The sequence below is a fragment of the Psammomys obesus genome, unplaced genomic scaffold (genome assembly GCF_907164565.1).
Source record: "Psammomys obesus unplaced genomic scaffold, mPsaObe1.curated_primary_1811, whole genome shotgun sequence".
Lineage (NCBI taxonomy): Eukaryota > Metazoa > Chordata > Mammalia > Rodentia > Muridae > Psammomys > Psammomys obesus.
The window spans coordinates 5,265,915-5,281,310 of NW_026596166.1; the positions used below are offsets into that span (position 1 = coordinate 5,265,915).

The window sequence follows — 15,396 nt, forward strand, 5'->3', positions numbered from 1 at the left end:
CTTTGAAGTACATCTGGGAATGTAACTGCAACACTAAAGCTATGACTCAAGAAAATGCCACTGCGGAGGGTTTTTCCTGGTGGATACACACACGCAGCGCAAAGAAACATGGCAGCGTTCCTTATGTGCATGGATTACACCTCTCTCTGTTGTCCTGAGAAAGCAGCTGTTGCCACAGCTCTCCCGGCCTTTTTACCTCAGTGCATAACCAGCTCGATGTACTCCAGCCTCCCACCCCCAGCACATTAGACTAGCTTACCTCTGAAGATGCCATCCAGTGGATAACCATCAGCCCTTCTGCTAGATCACCTGTCAGCTACCACTTGATGCCCGGTGTCTTCAAATCACACGGTCAGGCTGCGAACAGATTCGGGGTGAGCCCAGCTTTGAGATCTGGATAGAGAACACTTTCGTGTGCTCACATCGAACTGCATCTGGTCAACTTGATAATGGCCTCCTATGGCTACCGTGCCCTTCCTTTTATATCTAGAAGAGTAGTCTCCGGATTTCTTTGTTCATGCATTCCCATTGGCGCATTTTGGGAGCACGTGTTCTCAATATGTGTATATTTGTTCATAAAAGAGGCCTACAATAGCCTCATTACGACTCAGTCATAACACTTGTATTTAGGATATAGTTCCCTCCTGGGGACGGTGGGTGTGAACCTGCGCTTCAAATAGTTTTGACAAGTTCGCTATTTAAGTCAAACTATTGCTGGACTTGTTACATTGTCATTTTAACTCCGAAGGAGGGCTGTCAAGGATTTTATAATAGAAGTTTCCAGTGTTTTCTTGTTCTGTGGTTCACTCGGGAGACTCTTGGAAGGTCATCCGTCCGCTTCCTATGTTTAGCTTAATGAAACGTAGATAATACAGTCATCAAATCCAGCAAAAGCAGGATGGTACAACAGGTAGAAGAGACCATTCTGCTGGGGATAGACACTTCCTGCTTTTCCTTGAGGACATCTCTGCTGCTTTAGGCCAATGGGCCATTCCATGGACTGAGCGCAGGGCCATTCTTTCTGTGTATAGAATGTTGAGTTTAATGCTTCTTAAATTTAAGCATAGATGCCCTCGTTTTTTTTTTTTTTTCTTCTGCATTACAAGTGGATTGCCTTGCACTATCCTTGGAGTACACCCCACTCCCCCCTGAGGTATACGTCATCTCTTTATGAAATTATTGGTCTGGAGAACAAACCTAGCACAGGCAAGGGTGCTTTCTCATTAAAAAGACCTGCTCATTTCAGTTGCTCAGCTATTTCATAGAAAATGAAATGACTTTGAAATGAATTGTCTTTATAGACATCCATAATTTGCAAGCAAAATCCTCACTCTACAAAATGTGGAATGTTCTAAGCAACAGCTGTGAGCATTTCAAGCGTGCACTACTTTTTAACGGTTCAACTGTTGCCAAGGGAAATTGAGTTGGCTTCAAAATCTTTCTTGGTTTTAATTTTGCATTTACCAATCAGACATTGAGGAACCAGGGCCTGCTTGGCAAGGATATTAAACATTTCTAAAGACTGAGGTATGGAAATATAAGTTTCTTGAAGGCAGGAAATAGACTGGAATCCTATATAATTATGAAGCATAGGGTAATGAACTTTATTAGAGCAAAAATGGACACTCAGCAGCCAGTCGCCTGGAGTCAATAGGGGGAGCCTGCCTTCGTTTAAACCATCTTTCCCATTTCACTTCAGGCAAGTAACATTCTCTTTCATAGCACAGAATTATTTTTCTACTCAAGTGGATAGAAATTTGCAACAAATGACACAAGCGATAAACGTGAATGCACTGGTATCAGTTGTGCGTATGGTATAGAGCTTTATAAATGTATATTCCCTAACTGTGCGGAACACAGGACATGATCCTGAGGGAAAACTTGGCTATAGGATGAAGCATTCCAGTTTGAAACAGAATATATATATATATATGTGTGTGTGTGTGTACATATATATGCATTTATAAAATAATATAAAATATTAAAAGTACTTCAAAATGATAGTGGTTATCTCGGGTTGATGGATTATGAGCAACTGGTAGTTTGATCCGTGTAGTTAGTATTAAGGATTTTTTTTTTTTTTCCCCAACTAATGTATGCAGCCTGCATTCAAACCGATTGACGGTCTAAAAATATTTTCTGGAAACGTTACCATTTGGTCTAGAGCTCACCAACGATGTGAAGCCATATACGTATTTTAGTACTCGGTCTAGATAGAGGTAAGTCTTTTCAGTAAACTCAGCCTCCAACTGTCAGTCAAAATCTGTCAAGCTGGGGGCTGGGGCCCAGAAACGGGAGAATGCGGGTGATCTGAACGCGAGTCCGGTGACAGCGTTCCCATCTGCATGAGCTACCGGAGAGTTGACCTCGGCCGGGACTGGCAGGGGCATCAAGGGGCTGATGTTCAGAGCTGACTTTTGGGGGGGGGTGTCCAGGTGAGAGCCCAACCCGCGGCCAGGCCTCCCAAGGGTCGAGCGGAGGCCACTGGGGGGTTTTCTGCCGGCTTCCGGGGCCGCGATTGCACGGGGCGCAGGGGAGCGCGGGTCCCGTGCAGAGGGGGGCACTGCGGGGCCGAACCGTGACGCACCGGGGCCCTGCGGCCCTGGGGACCCCCGGGGGAGACGTCCGCCGCCCACGGGGGACCGCCGCGCGTTAGCTCCGGCCTCGGACGCGCCCGCCGCGTCCCCCTCGGGCCTAGCAGAACGCCGCAGTAACCCCGCTTCAGACGCCCTGGCGGAAGCGGCGGCCGGGGCGCCCCGGCTCGCGGCTACATCCGGGTCCCCAGCGCCTCGCCCAATCGAGGGCCTCGTCTCTTCACACCCTCCGGTTTCCCCGCCCCGCCCCCGTGCCGCCAATCCCCGATCAGCTCTCAGCCGAACGTGCTGGCCTGGGAGTGAAGGCGCGCGGGGGCCAATGAAGCCTCGCTTCCCGTTTGAAGTCTCCAGTGGGCGGGCGCCGGGGGCGGGCTCTGCCAGCCAGGAGGTTCGGTTGCGCGTGTGCCATGGACTCAGCCGCCCGGTGATATTGACAATAGGAGAGAGAAAGGGGGCATTGACGGGAACCCTGCGCGGGTAGCGAACGGCGGCTCTGGCAGCGGCGGCTCCGGCGGCTCCAGCTCTTCCTCCCGACTCCCGCGCTCGCTGCCGCTGCAAAGCCAGGCTTCCTCCCGCCTCCCCCCTCCCCGCGTCGCCGCCGCCGCCGCCGCCGCCGCCGGGTCCGGTGCAACGAGCAGAGGCGCCGCCCGCCGGGAATGTGAACGAAGAGCCGCCGGCCGAGCCGCAACCGGGTCGGTGCCGATTTGATGGGACGGGCCCGCGGGGGAGGCTCGTGAGGCCGTCGCTGCCGCTGCCGGAGCGCTGAGCTTTCGGGGCCAGCCGAGAGGCCTAAAGAAGCATCGCCGCCGCCGCGGAACCGGAGGGACGTCGCCCCGGACGGCCGTAGCCCGGGGCTCTCCGCCGCTTCCCGGACCTCCCCCCGTGCGTCCCGGGCCGCCGCCGCCCGCCCCAGCCGCGGCCCCCTAGATCGCAGCCCGCCCCGACCAGCCACAGATCATCTTCCGATTCTACCCTAGGAGCTTCAAGGTAAACTTCGGCTCCCGGTCCTGGCTGCTTGCCTCCCGGGGAGCCCGCGGAGCGGCGGGCTCGGGAAGGCCGGGCCCGGGCGGCCGAGGGGTGCGGCGGGGTGGGGTGAGCTGGAGCAAGCGCCCGGCCCACTTGTCTGATCTACCTGCAGGGGCTTCGAGGCCACCACCTCTCCTCTTCTCTGCCACACCGGCCCCTCGCCCTCCCGCTTCTGAGGCATTTTCTTGCTACCCTCATTCCCCCACCCCTTCCCCACCGGCGGGGGCGGGGGAGCGGAGAGGAAGATTCCGTGGCCGCGCAGCTTCTCTGGGGCTCGGGGTTTATGCGAACATACCTACAGACGAACAGGCCACTTCCCTGATCCCTTCCTTCCCCGTGGATGGAAAAGCCCCGGTTGCCGGCTGTTTGGAGAATGCTAAAAGCTTTGGGCGCAGTGGCCCAGGTGGAACCTGTTTCCTTGGGCTTTGCAGGGACCCCGCTGTTAGCGTCAGTTCTGCAATGCTTTAGAGTTGAGAACCTTGACATTTACTCAGAGCTGTGCGCATAAGAGGCAGATGATTAAGAAAAGAAAGCTGCCTATAGATCATCGTTAGAGATGAGAGAAGAAAAATAGAATGAGTGATGGAGGAAGGAGGTTTACAGAAATCTTGTGTTGCTAGAATGAAATCTAAATAATTCACGTATGACATCACATTATAAATTTACAATGTGCCAGTGTGATGTGGAACTTCTTTCTGATGGGATTATTATATGTCAGAGGTTTCCAATAGTACTTATTATTTACAATTCCGTTTTTTTTTTATTTGTCACATATTTAAAGCCAAATTAGAGTTAAAATAGCAACAAATTAACTTTCTAAGAAGTCCTCAAAATTCCAAACTAAACCTCAATATTGTGCACTCCTCTTCCCTTGTTTATATTATTTTTATTGAATCCAGGTAATCCGGATGATTTAGTCTTGCAGATTTGGTAGACTTTTGTGGAAGTTAAAAAGGCACTTGTCTTAGGTGTTGGCATGACAGTTGGGTAACTGAGTTGTAGCACTTCACTGTATGCATTCCGTCTGTTCTGGCTGCCATTAATCTTGCCAGGAGCCTCAGTTCCACCAGAATGCTAACATGTTCAGTTTGGTGACCGTGACTGAGCTTAATGCTTCCTAAATAATTTCAGAAGATTAAAAAAAATGCAGAACTCTGTTCAGTCAGTCCCATCAGTTTGATGGAACACAATATTTGAACCTAAAACTCAGCTTTGTCTTGGAAGGCTGTGAAGTTATATTTTCAGTTCAACTTGGTGCTAGGTTTTAATCATAGCTTTGTTTATTAAACTTTTAATAACTTAAGATGGCTTCATTTAAAAAGACTTCTTTGAAATAATTTTAATCGTGCCTTTTGTATGTTCCATGCCTTTCAAGTAATCTAGCCAGTCCTCATTTGCAATGTGGTGGCTCACGATAGCAAGCCCAGCACATTGCCCCAAAAGACCTGCTTAGAAAGTGTCAGTAATTTTATGGTTCACTTTGCAGTCAAGATACTGATGTAGTTTGTGTTTTGTTTTTGAGGCAGGATCTCCTCTCGATGTGTGTCTCGGGGTGGCCTCAAACTTGCTGTGTGTAGTTTAGGCTGGCCTTAACCTTTCCTGCCTTAACCTCTTTGAGAGCTGGGGTTACTGGCCTCCACACCTGGCTTCATTTGTGTAGATTCTTGAAGTACAGAAAGGGTTTATTCCATTCATAATATTAAATATGTTGGGAAAATGTTTCTGTGGATGTTTTCCAGCTTCAGAATAGCTCCAAAATCACTTCAGGAATTCCAAGATGGGAAGAGCTGTGCACTTAAAATGGACAGACAATACAGAGACTTGAAGTCCAGTCTTTGTAATGATTATAGTAGAGCAGTGATACATTAGAGCTCAGGTTTTGTTTAATAGTGGCCATGTTACCTTTTATATTTTCCCCTTAGAAGACTTTTCTTTCTCTTTCTTGCTTTTTGTTCTTTTTTCTTTTCTTTTTTTTTCTTTTTTTTCAGACAGGGTTTATCTGTGTAGCCCTAGGTCAGGCTGGCCTCAAATTTAGAGATCTGCCTGCCTCTGCCTCTGCCTCCTGAGTACTGTGATCAAACACACACACCACCACTGCCTGGTGACAAGACTTTTAATTGATTTTTTTGGGGGGGTTACATATTCCCAGTTTCATAAATATTGCATATTGGAATTTTAGCATGTTTATAACTCACCCAAATGCTTTGACCCTGGGACCGTGTTCACATCCCCTCTTTCTCTTCAGTAGGGATATGTCCTCAGCACCAACTACTCCTCCATCAGTGGATAAAGTAGACGGATTTTCTCGGAAGTCCGTCAGAAAAGCCAGACAGAAGAGGTCGCAGAGCTCCTCACAGTTTAGGTCTCAAGGCAAGCCCATTGAGCTCACACCTCTGCCACTGCTGAAAGGTAAGCCGCACGAGAGGTGACACCTTCATACCCGCCTCACTACATAGTATTTTCTATCTGTTAACTTCCTCATGTGTTGTAGCATGAATGGTTGAGAGGTCTCAGGCCCAGAGTTCCTGGTCTTTGACCAGGTCCATGCGTTCTTAAAGGCTCTTCCAAAGAGACTTATCATCCTGTAGGTGAATTCTCACTCTGATGGAGAACTAAGTGGCAGAAATGTCTGTGTTTTTTTTTTTTTCCTCTCCCAACATTTTGTGTGTGTGTGTGTGTGTGTGTGTGTGTGTGTCCTTGTACATTCTGCACATGTGGTCGTCAGAAGGCAGTCTGTGAGAGTTGATTCTCTCCTTTAGCCTTGTGGATTTCGGGGAGTGAACTCAGGTAGTCCTCTTTGACAGCAAGCGCCTTGATCTGCTGAACAGTCTTACTGGCCAGATCTGTGTTTTTAAATTCTTGATTTACGTAGTGATGTCTGTTAATTGCACCGTCTTGGTTGAAAAGTAGACCTCAGTAAAAGGGATAAATAGTACTACTAACTTGCATTAAAAGTGGAGTTTGAAAATACTGAATTTTAAAGACCAAGAAAGTAGAACTTATTAATGGATAACATGCATTTATACTTTCATGTAGTACAAATACAAGTATGTAGTGATCATATTTGCATGATATTTTAATTTTTCAAATATTTTAAGAGCCAAAATTTTCATTTTTTTGGAGACAGGGTTTTATGTAGCCAAGGCTGGCCTTGAACTCTGTGCTGTTGAGCTGCTTATCTTTCTGCCTCTACTTCTCAACTGCTGAGTTCAGAGATGTGTACTATCAATCCTTTCTAAGAGTGAGGTTTTGATGTGAGCACTGATTTTATTTTTTCTTTCTTTCTGAAGTATGCCTTTCTTTGTTTTGTTTTTATAGGTAGTTATTCTGTTCATGTTGATTTTCATCTGTTTGCTTTATGTTTGTGAAAAGAAGTTATTTGAAATGTTTTAGATTGATAGCTGATATAGTGAGACACACCAGAATCTATCTTTGAAGGTGAAATTTTGTCTAAGTATTTAAGGATGAGGACAAAGGGGACAGGAATGATATAATGGACTTCAGTAGCTCAGGAAGCCAGACGAGCTGATTCACTAGTTCATTCATGAACATTCCCTCCCTCCCTCTTACCCCTTCCCGCCTTTCCTCTTTTCATCTCTCCTCTTTCATTCTCTTCCTTTCTCTCCTGGTTTTTGAGTCAGAGTTTTGCTATGTAGCCCTGCCTGGCCTGAAACTCACAGTGTAGACCAGGCTGGCCTTGAACTTGCAATGATCTTCCTGCCTCTCTCTTGAGTGTTTGGATTACAGATGTGTACCATCACACCTGGACAAAATGCATACTTATTTCTGTAGCAGTGTGTGCAATCAGAAGGTATTATAAGAACAGCTGATGCGATCCTCAAGTAGGTATTTCAGGTGTCTGATTTCCCTGTGGGAGCATTTCCTTTCTTTGTGTTTTTTTGTTTTGTTTTTTAAAATTGAGACAGGGTTTTGCTGTGTGGCCCTGACTATCCAGGAACTAACTCTGTAGACAGGCTGGCCTCAAACTCAGAGATCCACCTGCCTCAGTTTCCCTAGTGCTGTGATCAAAGGTATGTACCACTATGCTGGAAACATTCTTTCCTTAAGAGGAGGCAATTCATAATTAAGATCCCAGTGTTTGTACTTAAAGTTGGTAGAAACTCTATGAGTGCTGATTTCTGGAAGCATGGTGGGGTTAAGAAAGGTACTTAGTTTAGTGGTAGAGTACTTACCTAGCATTTCTGGGACTTTGGATTTGATTAGTAGCACTGAAAAAAAAAAAAAAAAGAAGGGGAAAAGGATGATCTATCTGCCAGGTAGTAAAGATGAGCTCTTAATAAGTTTTGAGGGAGAAAACATTTTTTTTTTAATTATTATTTTTTTAGGACAGGGTCTGACTAGGTAGCTGGCTTGAAACTCAGATTGCTTACTTCTACCTCCCCAAGTATGTTTCTTCATGCCCAGCTAGAAGATTTATGACTTAACGATTTTTCTAGTAAAAAGAGAATAGTTTGTATGAAGTTATAGGAAAAACATGAAAGAAATTCTATGGAATAAATACAAAGATTGTGAGACATACTAGACTCATAACTCATTTCTTCTGAAGTAGACACAGGATAGCTGTTGCTGTCTGTATGAGGTGAACAACTTTATTTCCAGCAAGCCCAGATAAGCATTTTAGGTTTAGAAGGAATTCAATAGCTAAGTCACTATATTCATTCCTTAAGGCTCTTGTAGTCACTTACACTCACTGAACATTCATAGAAAGGTATAAAGAGGCATGTATGAGGAGAATCTGGGCACATGTATCTTATTCTCCCTCCCTGCCTCCCGCTTTGAGCATGTGCAGTTAAAATAGTCATAAAGCATTCCATTAACCAGTCTTGGGATTGAAAGTCTGCACCATCAGGCCCAGCTCATTAACCATTTTAAGGTTCAATTCAGTGGCTGGAAATATGTTCCCATTGTTGTGTATCTTTCGCAACCATCTATTTACCATCATCATGTTTTCTGTGCCCAGTTTCCCTTAACTCTTAGCCCTCAACAACTGCTGTTCCCCTTTATGCCTCTATGAGGTTTACTATTTGAGTCATGCAGTATTGTCCTTTTGTGACTGGTTTATCTGCATTGTAGCATGTGTTAGTATTTTGCTCTTTTTAAGGCTGAGCAATATTTTAGTGTTATGAATAATGCAAGCAAGGGTGTGTAGATATCTGTTGAGAGACCCTACTTTCTTTTCTTTTGAGCACAGACCCAGAAATAGAATTGTGGGCTTAACATGTTTAGGTTCTGAGGCCTTCCTGTGTCGTTGTCTGTAGAAGCTGTACTCCCATTAGTACTGTACAGGAGTTGTGATTTCTCCACACCTCACCAGTGGCTGCCTCCTCTTTTACTAGCATCCCCAGGGTTGTGATGTTGCTTATTGGAGTTCTGGTGTGCATTTACCTTCTGCTTAGTGATGGCAATAATCATTATGAGATTATTAGACAAATACATATTTTATATTTTCCTTTTCCATGCTGGAGCTTGAACCCAGGGCCCTGTACATGCTAGGCAGGGGCTCTGACATCAAGCTACATTTCATTCAGCCCCTTTTTCTAATTTTTTGGAAGTTTTGTCTCGCAGGATTAAAACTTTTCTAAGAATAGGTTTGTACATTTGCATATTTTATCAGCAGAGGAGCATTAGAGAGCAGCTGCCCCAGACACTACTCACTAACCCAGTTCCAGACAGCCTGACAGTGATTCTTATGTAGTTAACATGTTGTGGGGTCATGGTCCAGCAAGGGTTTGTACTTGGGCTTCTGTGTCACCCTGGAGAATGGCGGAGTAGAGTCAGGCGCAGACTCTGAGAAATGTGCTTGTGTCTGTAAGGGAGGTCACTCTTCACTTTCTGTATTGAGGCAGGGCCTTTCACTTGAGCCCAGAGCTGTCTGATTTGGCTGGTCTTCCTGGCTACATTGCTTCAGGCATCCCTGTCTCTAACATCCTGGTTTCTCCTGGCTTCAGGCATCCCTCTCTCTTCTTCCTGAGGGCTCTGATCACAGGTGGGCCACCCACTTACCTGTCTTTTATATGGGTGCTGGAGTTCTGGCAAGAGTTTTATTGACTGAGCCATCTCTCCAGCCCCTAAAAACACTTAAACTTCAGTTCCAAAAATTAAGCTTCTATTTTTATTTTTAGAGTGACAACTTATGAGAACTTCCAAATTACCATCTAGAGCTAGTTTTGTGCCTTTCTAATGACTAGATTCTTTTATCTTCTAGATCTACCTTGTGGAGTATAGAGTAGGATGTGCAGTATAATTACGAGTCTGGTAATGGGCTAGAGCACTCAAGTGGATTTCTGAAAAGAACAGTTTTTTTTTTTAAGGCTCCTGTCCGGTGCAGTGTTTCCATTGCACTTGCACGTTGGACAGGGTACTGTGCAGTAGGCTCTGCTAGCCCGCAGGTGTTGGAGCTTGTCCTGGACAAGGGAGTTCCTTAAGCCTTTTCTTCTCGTTTCTAACATGAGGATGGCACAGCTCACCTGCTAGCCCTGAGCTGGAATTTCAGAAGGCAGTGTGTGAGCAATATGTCAGTGTTAAGATGTGCAAAAATTTGAAATTGAGTTTCTCAAAATGATGAAACAAGAATATAGTTTTGGAGTCACAAACATTTTTCAACCCCCAAATTTAATTTTGAATGTTTTGAATTTACTGGACTAGCTATTCTGAATGTCTTTGGACTTCCCACCTGTTATACTGGCATCTTGCCATGTTACTGAGAGTAAGCTTTTCCTTCCTCCCTCCCTTCCTTTTTTCCTTCCTTTCTTCCTCCCTCCCTCCCTCCCTCCCTTCCTCCCTCCCTCCCTTCCTTCTTCTTTCTAGATTTTGTTATATGTGCTCATGCATGTTTATGGTTGGAGGTCAGAGGACAACTTGTGGGATTTAGTTCTCTCCTTCCACCACAGGGTCCCACAGATTGGATATCAGGCTTGACAACAAGCACCTTTACCTGCTAAGCCATCTTGCCTGTTCCTCTTACCTGTTTTTAGTGGGAGAATTTCATGCTGAGAATCATCTCTGTTTGTACCAAAGATTGATAGTATGTATTAATTAGGTAACTAAATGTGTGCGTGTGTGTTTATTTGAAAGCAGTATCCATGAGTTCTGCTTTAACCCAAAAGAACATGTATAAGTTAACTTACACTAACGTTCTGCACTATTGCCGGGAACGTGGAGATATTTTTCTTTCAGGGAGGGAATGATAAAGATTTTACTTAAAACCAAGTGCCAAACTGCATTATTTTCATGTGTGTATTTGCTCTTAGCTAAGAGTGTTTTTCTTCCTTTTTTTCCTTTAGATTTATTTTTAGTTATAAGCATGTGTGTGTCTCTGTGTGGCCAGAAGAGGCTGTTAGACTCCCTGGAGCTGGAGTTTGAGACACTCAGTGTGAGTGCTGGGACTTGTGTTCCTCTGCAAGAGCAAAAAGCACTCTTAATCACTGAGCCATCTCTTCAGCCCTGGGAGCATTAAAAAAAAAAAAAAATATATATATATATATAATATATAAATAATTAATATATATATATATATATAAATTATATAGTTACTTGGGCCAAAAGAAATAGAAAATGAGTGTTCATAATTTATGGCTTAAAAGTAGAATATTAGCTTGCATTCGTGCCCAATTCAATGGTGTCTGATAAGCATAGGTTGATATTCCTTAATTGAAATACTTTTGACCGGAAGTGTTTCCGATTTTGGAATTTGGATCTTTATGTCTACAGTTGTTCCTGGAACATGGCCATTAGAGGTACTGCCCCCTGCCTCCCTCTACAGCTGAGAAATCTGAGTATAACATTCCAAGTTTATTTTACCCTTTATTAATAGGTAACAATTTAACTTTATATTTTGGAAAAGTTCAGTTGTAAACTTTTTACTATAAATTAAAAATTAACTTCTTAGCCAGGCATGGTGGCACACGCCTTTAATCCTAGCACTTTGTAGGCAGAGGTGGGTAGATCTCTGAGTTCAAGGCCAGCCTGATCTACAGAGTGAGTTCCAGGACACCAGAGCTACACAGTGAAAACCAAACCAAACCGAAAGAACTTCTTGGGCTGGAGACATGGCTCAGTGTTTAAGCATCTACATGGTGGCTGCCAACCATTCCCTAACTCCAGTTCTAGGATATTCAGTGTCCTCTTCTGACCTCTGTGGGCCACATGGTACACATATATGCATGCAGGTAGAACACTCATACATATAAAATAAACCTAGAAAGAAACCTTAAGTTAGCAACTTGGGCAGATAGGAGACAACTTAAAAATCTTTGACATTACATTGAGAACAAAACAGACTTAAAAAAGGCTATTATTGAAAAAAGGCATGTTTCGGTAAAAATAGTCAAAACCTTTTGCAGTTATAGTTAGTGCAGATAGTTCTTGTCTAATCAACCCCACAAAGCAAGCCCTGATGTGCTAAGCTCCGTGCTTTTGTTCATTTCTCATTACTGGAATTTCATGTTTCTTTTTCATACTGGATGACCAGATGGTAGAGGTGGTGATCCAACATTTATGCAGCCCTGCCCTTCTCAGCCTCCCAGATGGACGCATTCTCAGCTGGTGGCTTGACTGCTTTTGTCTGTCTGCTGTTGGTAGTTTCAGGTGATCAGAGTGTCTGCATTGGTAATGGAAATTGTGATGTGATAGAATTTTGAGGGGGCTGCTGGTCTGGGGTCTTAGTTTTCCCTTATCTTCATTGTTGGCCACCTTCTCCAGGGTGTCTTTGGCATGGAGGGCCCTTGCAGAATTGCTGACTATACCTTTGCATAGTCTGTCTCTCTGGTCTACCTTGTTTTCCTGCAACCTGATTGTCAGCTTCCCCTGTCAGTTCTCCCTACACAGGAGGCTTGGGATACTGTGGTATCCCGTGGAGGGGGTATCTCTGTATATAGTAAGGTGGGGAGAGAAATAGCTTCTTTCTTGTCTTGGTAAGGGCTTCCTTGGCCTTTGGGGGGAGTTTCCTCATGCTTTCCTCCCACTTTTATCATTCTAGGGCTTCCATGGAACCCTGTGCATGGACAGAATCTTTTCTGACATTACTGGCGTGAACTGGGGGTGTCCAAGGGCCTGTAGGCTTTACTACATGGACGTCCTCACTCTCATCTCTTGTATGGCGCTGTTATTTTCTGGGGTTATTCTCCTAGGTTGGCAGTCTGGTAGACACACATTGGAAGCCAAAAAGGAAGCTTTAGCTTCATTCTGTTGATGGATGCTACGTATCTTCTTAAAAAAAATCAAGTCCTAAAACCTTTTGACCCTGCCAGCAGGTGTTATAGCTGCATGAAGCCACCAAGCCACAGGTCTGTGGTGAGCAGTGCTGAGGGCTGGGGCTGGTGGCTCCTAGGTTTTGGTCTTGTTGCTCACAGGCATGATGGTGAATGCCTGACTGAGATGTGGCTGTGGTAGGGTTGTTCAGGGCTCTCCAGTCTACCCTCACGTCTGATGGAACACTGTAAGTTTCATTCCTGCAAAATTATACTACTAGCCTGCTGCTGACCAGAAGTTCTGACCTAAACAGTTGGTTACAATGCATTTTTATGTGCTGTATGGAATAAATATTGTGATGAAAAAGACATGAGGAACATAGGAGACCATTAGTTTCCTGCGTGTTGTAATGACCTGGAAAGATGGACTACTTACTGCAGATGTCATACAGCTGTAAGCAGATACTGTGAGGTCTTGAGTTCACAGCAGGAGCAGTAGGGGATGGGTATGAAATTATAGTAATGCAGTAGGGACCATGGCTGATTTTACGTAGCTTGGATTTAATAATGGGCTTTCTCTCACTCTAAATATAGTCTTACTAGCTCAGTTGTTTATTTATTTATTTATTTTTATCTTGGCTGGCCTTGAATTTAGGATCAATCTCTTTCAGCTTCTTCAGTAATCGTGATTATGGACACGCACTGCTACGTTTGGTTTGAGTGCTGTATTTTTATGTGCCTTTCTATTGCTCTAGTCGTGAGTGGCTTCACATACAGTCTGTGGTCATGTTTCTAAATTTTGGTAACTGTTAAAAGATTTATGTATATTTTATGGCAGTAAGCGAGTAAGTAGATGATGTATTATGTTTTATGTGCACATGGAGTTTTTTCTTAAGTCTTGGTATTTCTAGGCTCTGAACTTTGCCTGTTTTTAAAATGTTACAGATTTCTTCACATTCCTTAAAAACATTCGACATGTAATGTGGACATGCATAGCTCAAGTCGGGTTCTTCAAGGGTTAGCTATATGTGAGATGTCTTGGAGGTGAGACCTAAGCCTGATCATGAATTTCTTTTGTTTCCTTTATAAGTTATAAGCATAGCAGGTGAATAATCTCAGATAATACTTAGAGAGCACATGTGTTTTGACTGCAACCTGAATATTGCATAAGGTCAGGTGGAATTTTCCATTTATGACATCATGGTTTTGCCCCCAAATTTGCAGTAGTTTGAGGTTTTTTTTCTTTTTTCTTCTTCGAGACAGGGTTTCTCTGTGTAGCCTTGGCTGTCCTGGACCAGGCTGGCCTTGAACTCTGCCTTTTTGAGTGCTGGGGTTACAGGCGCGCAGCACTGTGCTCAGCTAGTAGTTTGAGTTTAGAGTGTTAGATTGTGGACACTTGCTCTCAGGTCTTCACTTCAGGCTCATGGGTTTCCATCTGTAGGAGCCTTGTGCACTGTACACAGTTTCAAGAACTTCTAGAACCCCAGAGTTTCCTTGGGTAGATTTTTGTTTTGAAGGAGAGAAATTGTAGCTTTTACCAGGTCCTCAAAGCCACATGCGTCCCTTTAGTTCTCCCTTTCTGTAGACAAATGCCTTGCTTAGACTCAAGTGTTGAGAATTGTTGCTGAAATTTTGCTTTTGGAGTATTGTGTTGGTTGGTGTGCATGTTTATGTGTAAAATATTTTATGTTACAAAAGAATTAGTTATTGCATCAGTCTTTCTAGGATGTAACCAAGACAGGTCATATAACTACTGAAGTACCAAGTGAATGTGAGTCCGTTCCTTGACTGCTTACCATTCTTCAAAAGAGACCTCTTGGAAGTTGGTTACCCTATTTTCCCCCTTCCCTCCTGTTTTTTTTTTTTTTTTAGACAGATTTTCCTGTAGTTCAAGCTGGCTTCACATTTCCTATGTAGTTGAAGATGACTTTGATTCCTTATCTATACTTTATAAGTGCTGGGCTTATGTGACTTTTGGCAGGCTCATGTAGTTCTAGCTGGCCTTGAACCTCTGTTGGTACTGTGGCCTCAGCAACAGTGCTGGGATTGCTCCTGTGTGCCACCACGCCCACCAGCTACCTTCTTATTCCTATTAGTTCTTTTTTTCTTTTTCTTTTTTTCTTTCTTTTCTTTTTTTCTGAGATAGGGTTTCTCTGTGTATTCCTGGAACTCATTCTGTAGACCAGGCTGTTCTTGATTCACCTGTCTCTGCCTCCTGAGTGCTGGGATTAAAGGTGAACACCACCACTGACTTCCTAATATTTCTTATCATCATTAGAAATTAAATTAAAATTTGCAGTGCTTGTAAAGATCAGAAAAATTTTGGATTATTTTAAGAAAAGGACTAGGATGGTTCTTAGGTTTACAAAGTTATCCCTTCTAATTAAGATTTTGTTTCGATATTTTATAGTTGAAGATTTTTTTTTCATTCAGAACTGTGGGATCTTATTTTCATGTTACAGTAGACTTAAGCATGCAGTGAAAAATCTTCATTGAAAAAATATAATTTAAGCAGGGTGTGGTGGTGCACACCTGTAATCCCAGCGCTCGGGCAGGCAAAGGCAGGT

The 15,396-nt window shown here is 44.0% G+C and overlaps 1 protein-coding gene across 2 annotated transcripts in view; it reads left to right on the forward strand.

The window, feature by feature from the left end:
- The first annotated feature begins 3,434 nt into the window (after nucleotides 1-3,434).
- The window catches only part of Ppp2r5e (protein phosphatase 2 regulatory subunit B'epsilon), a 143,385-nt gene continuing 131,423 nt past the window's right edge, over nucleotides 3,435-15,396 (forward strand). The window contains exons 1-2 of one of the 2 annotated variants that reach the window (XM_055595537.1): nucleotides 3,435-3,581; nucleotides 5,866-6,029. In XM_055595537.1, coding sequence (XP_055451512.1) covers nucleotides 5,873-6,029 — 157 coding nt within the window. In that variant the 5' untranslated portion in view covers nucleotides 3,435-3,581; nucleotides 5,866-5,872. The remainder of the gene's footprint in view (nucleotides 3,582-5,865; nucleotides 6,030-15,396) is intronic. The other variant, XM_055595539.1, reaches the window with a different exon arrangement.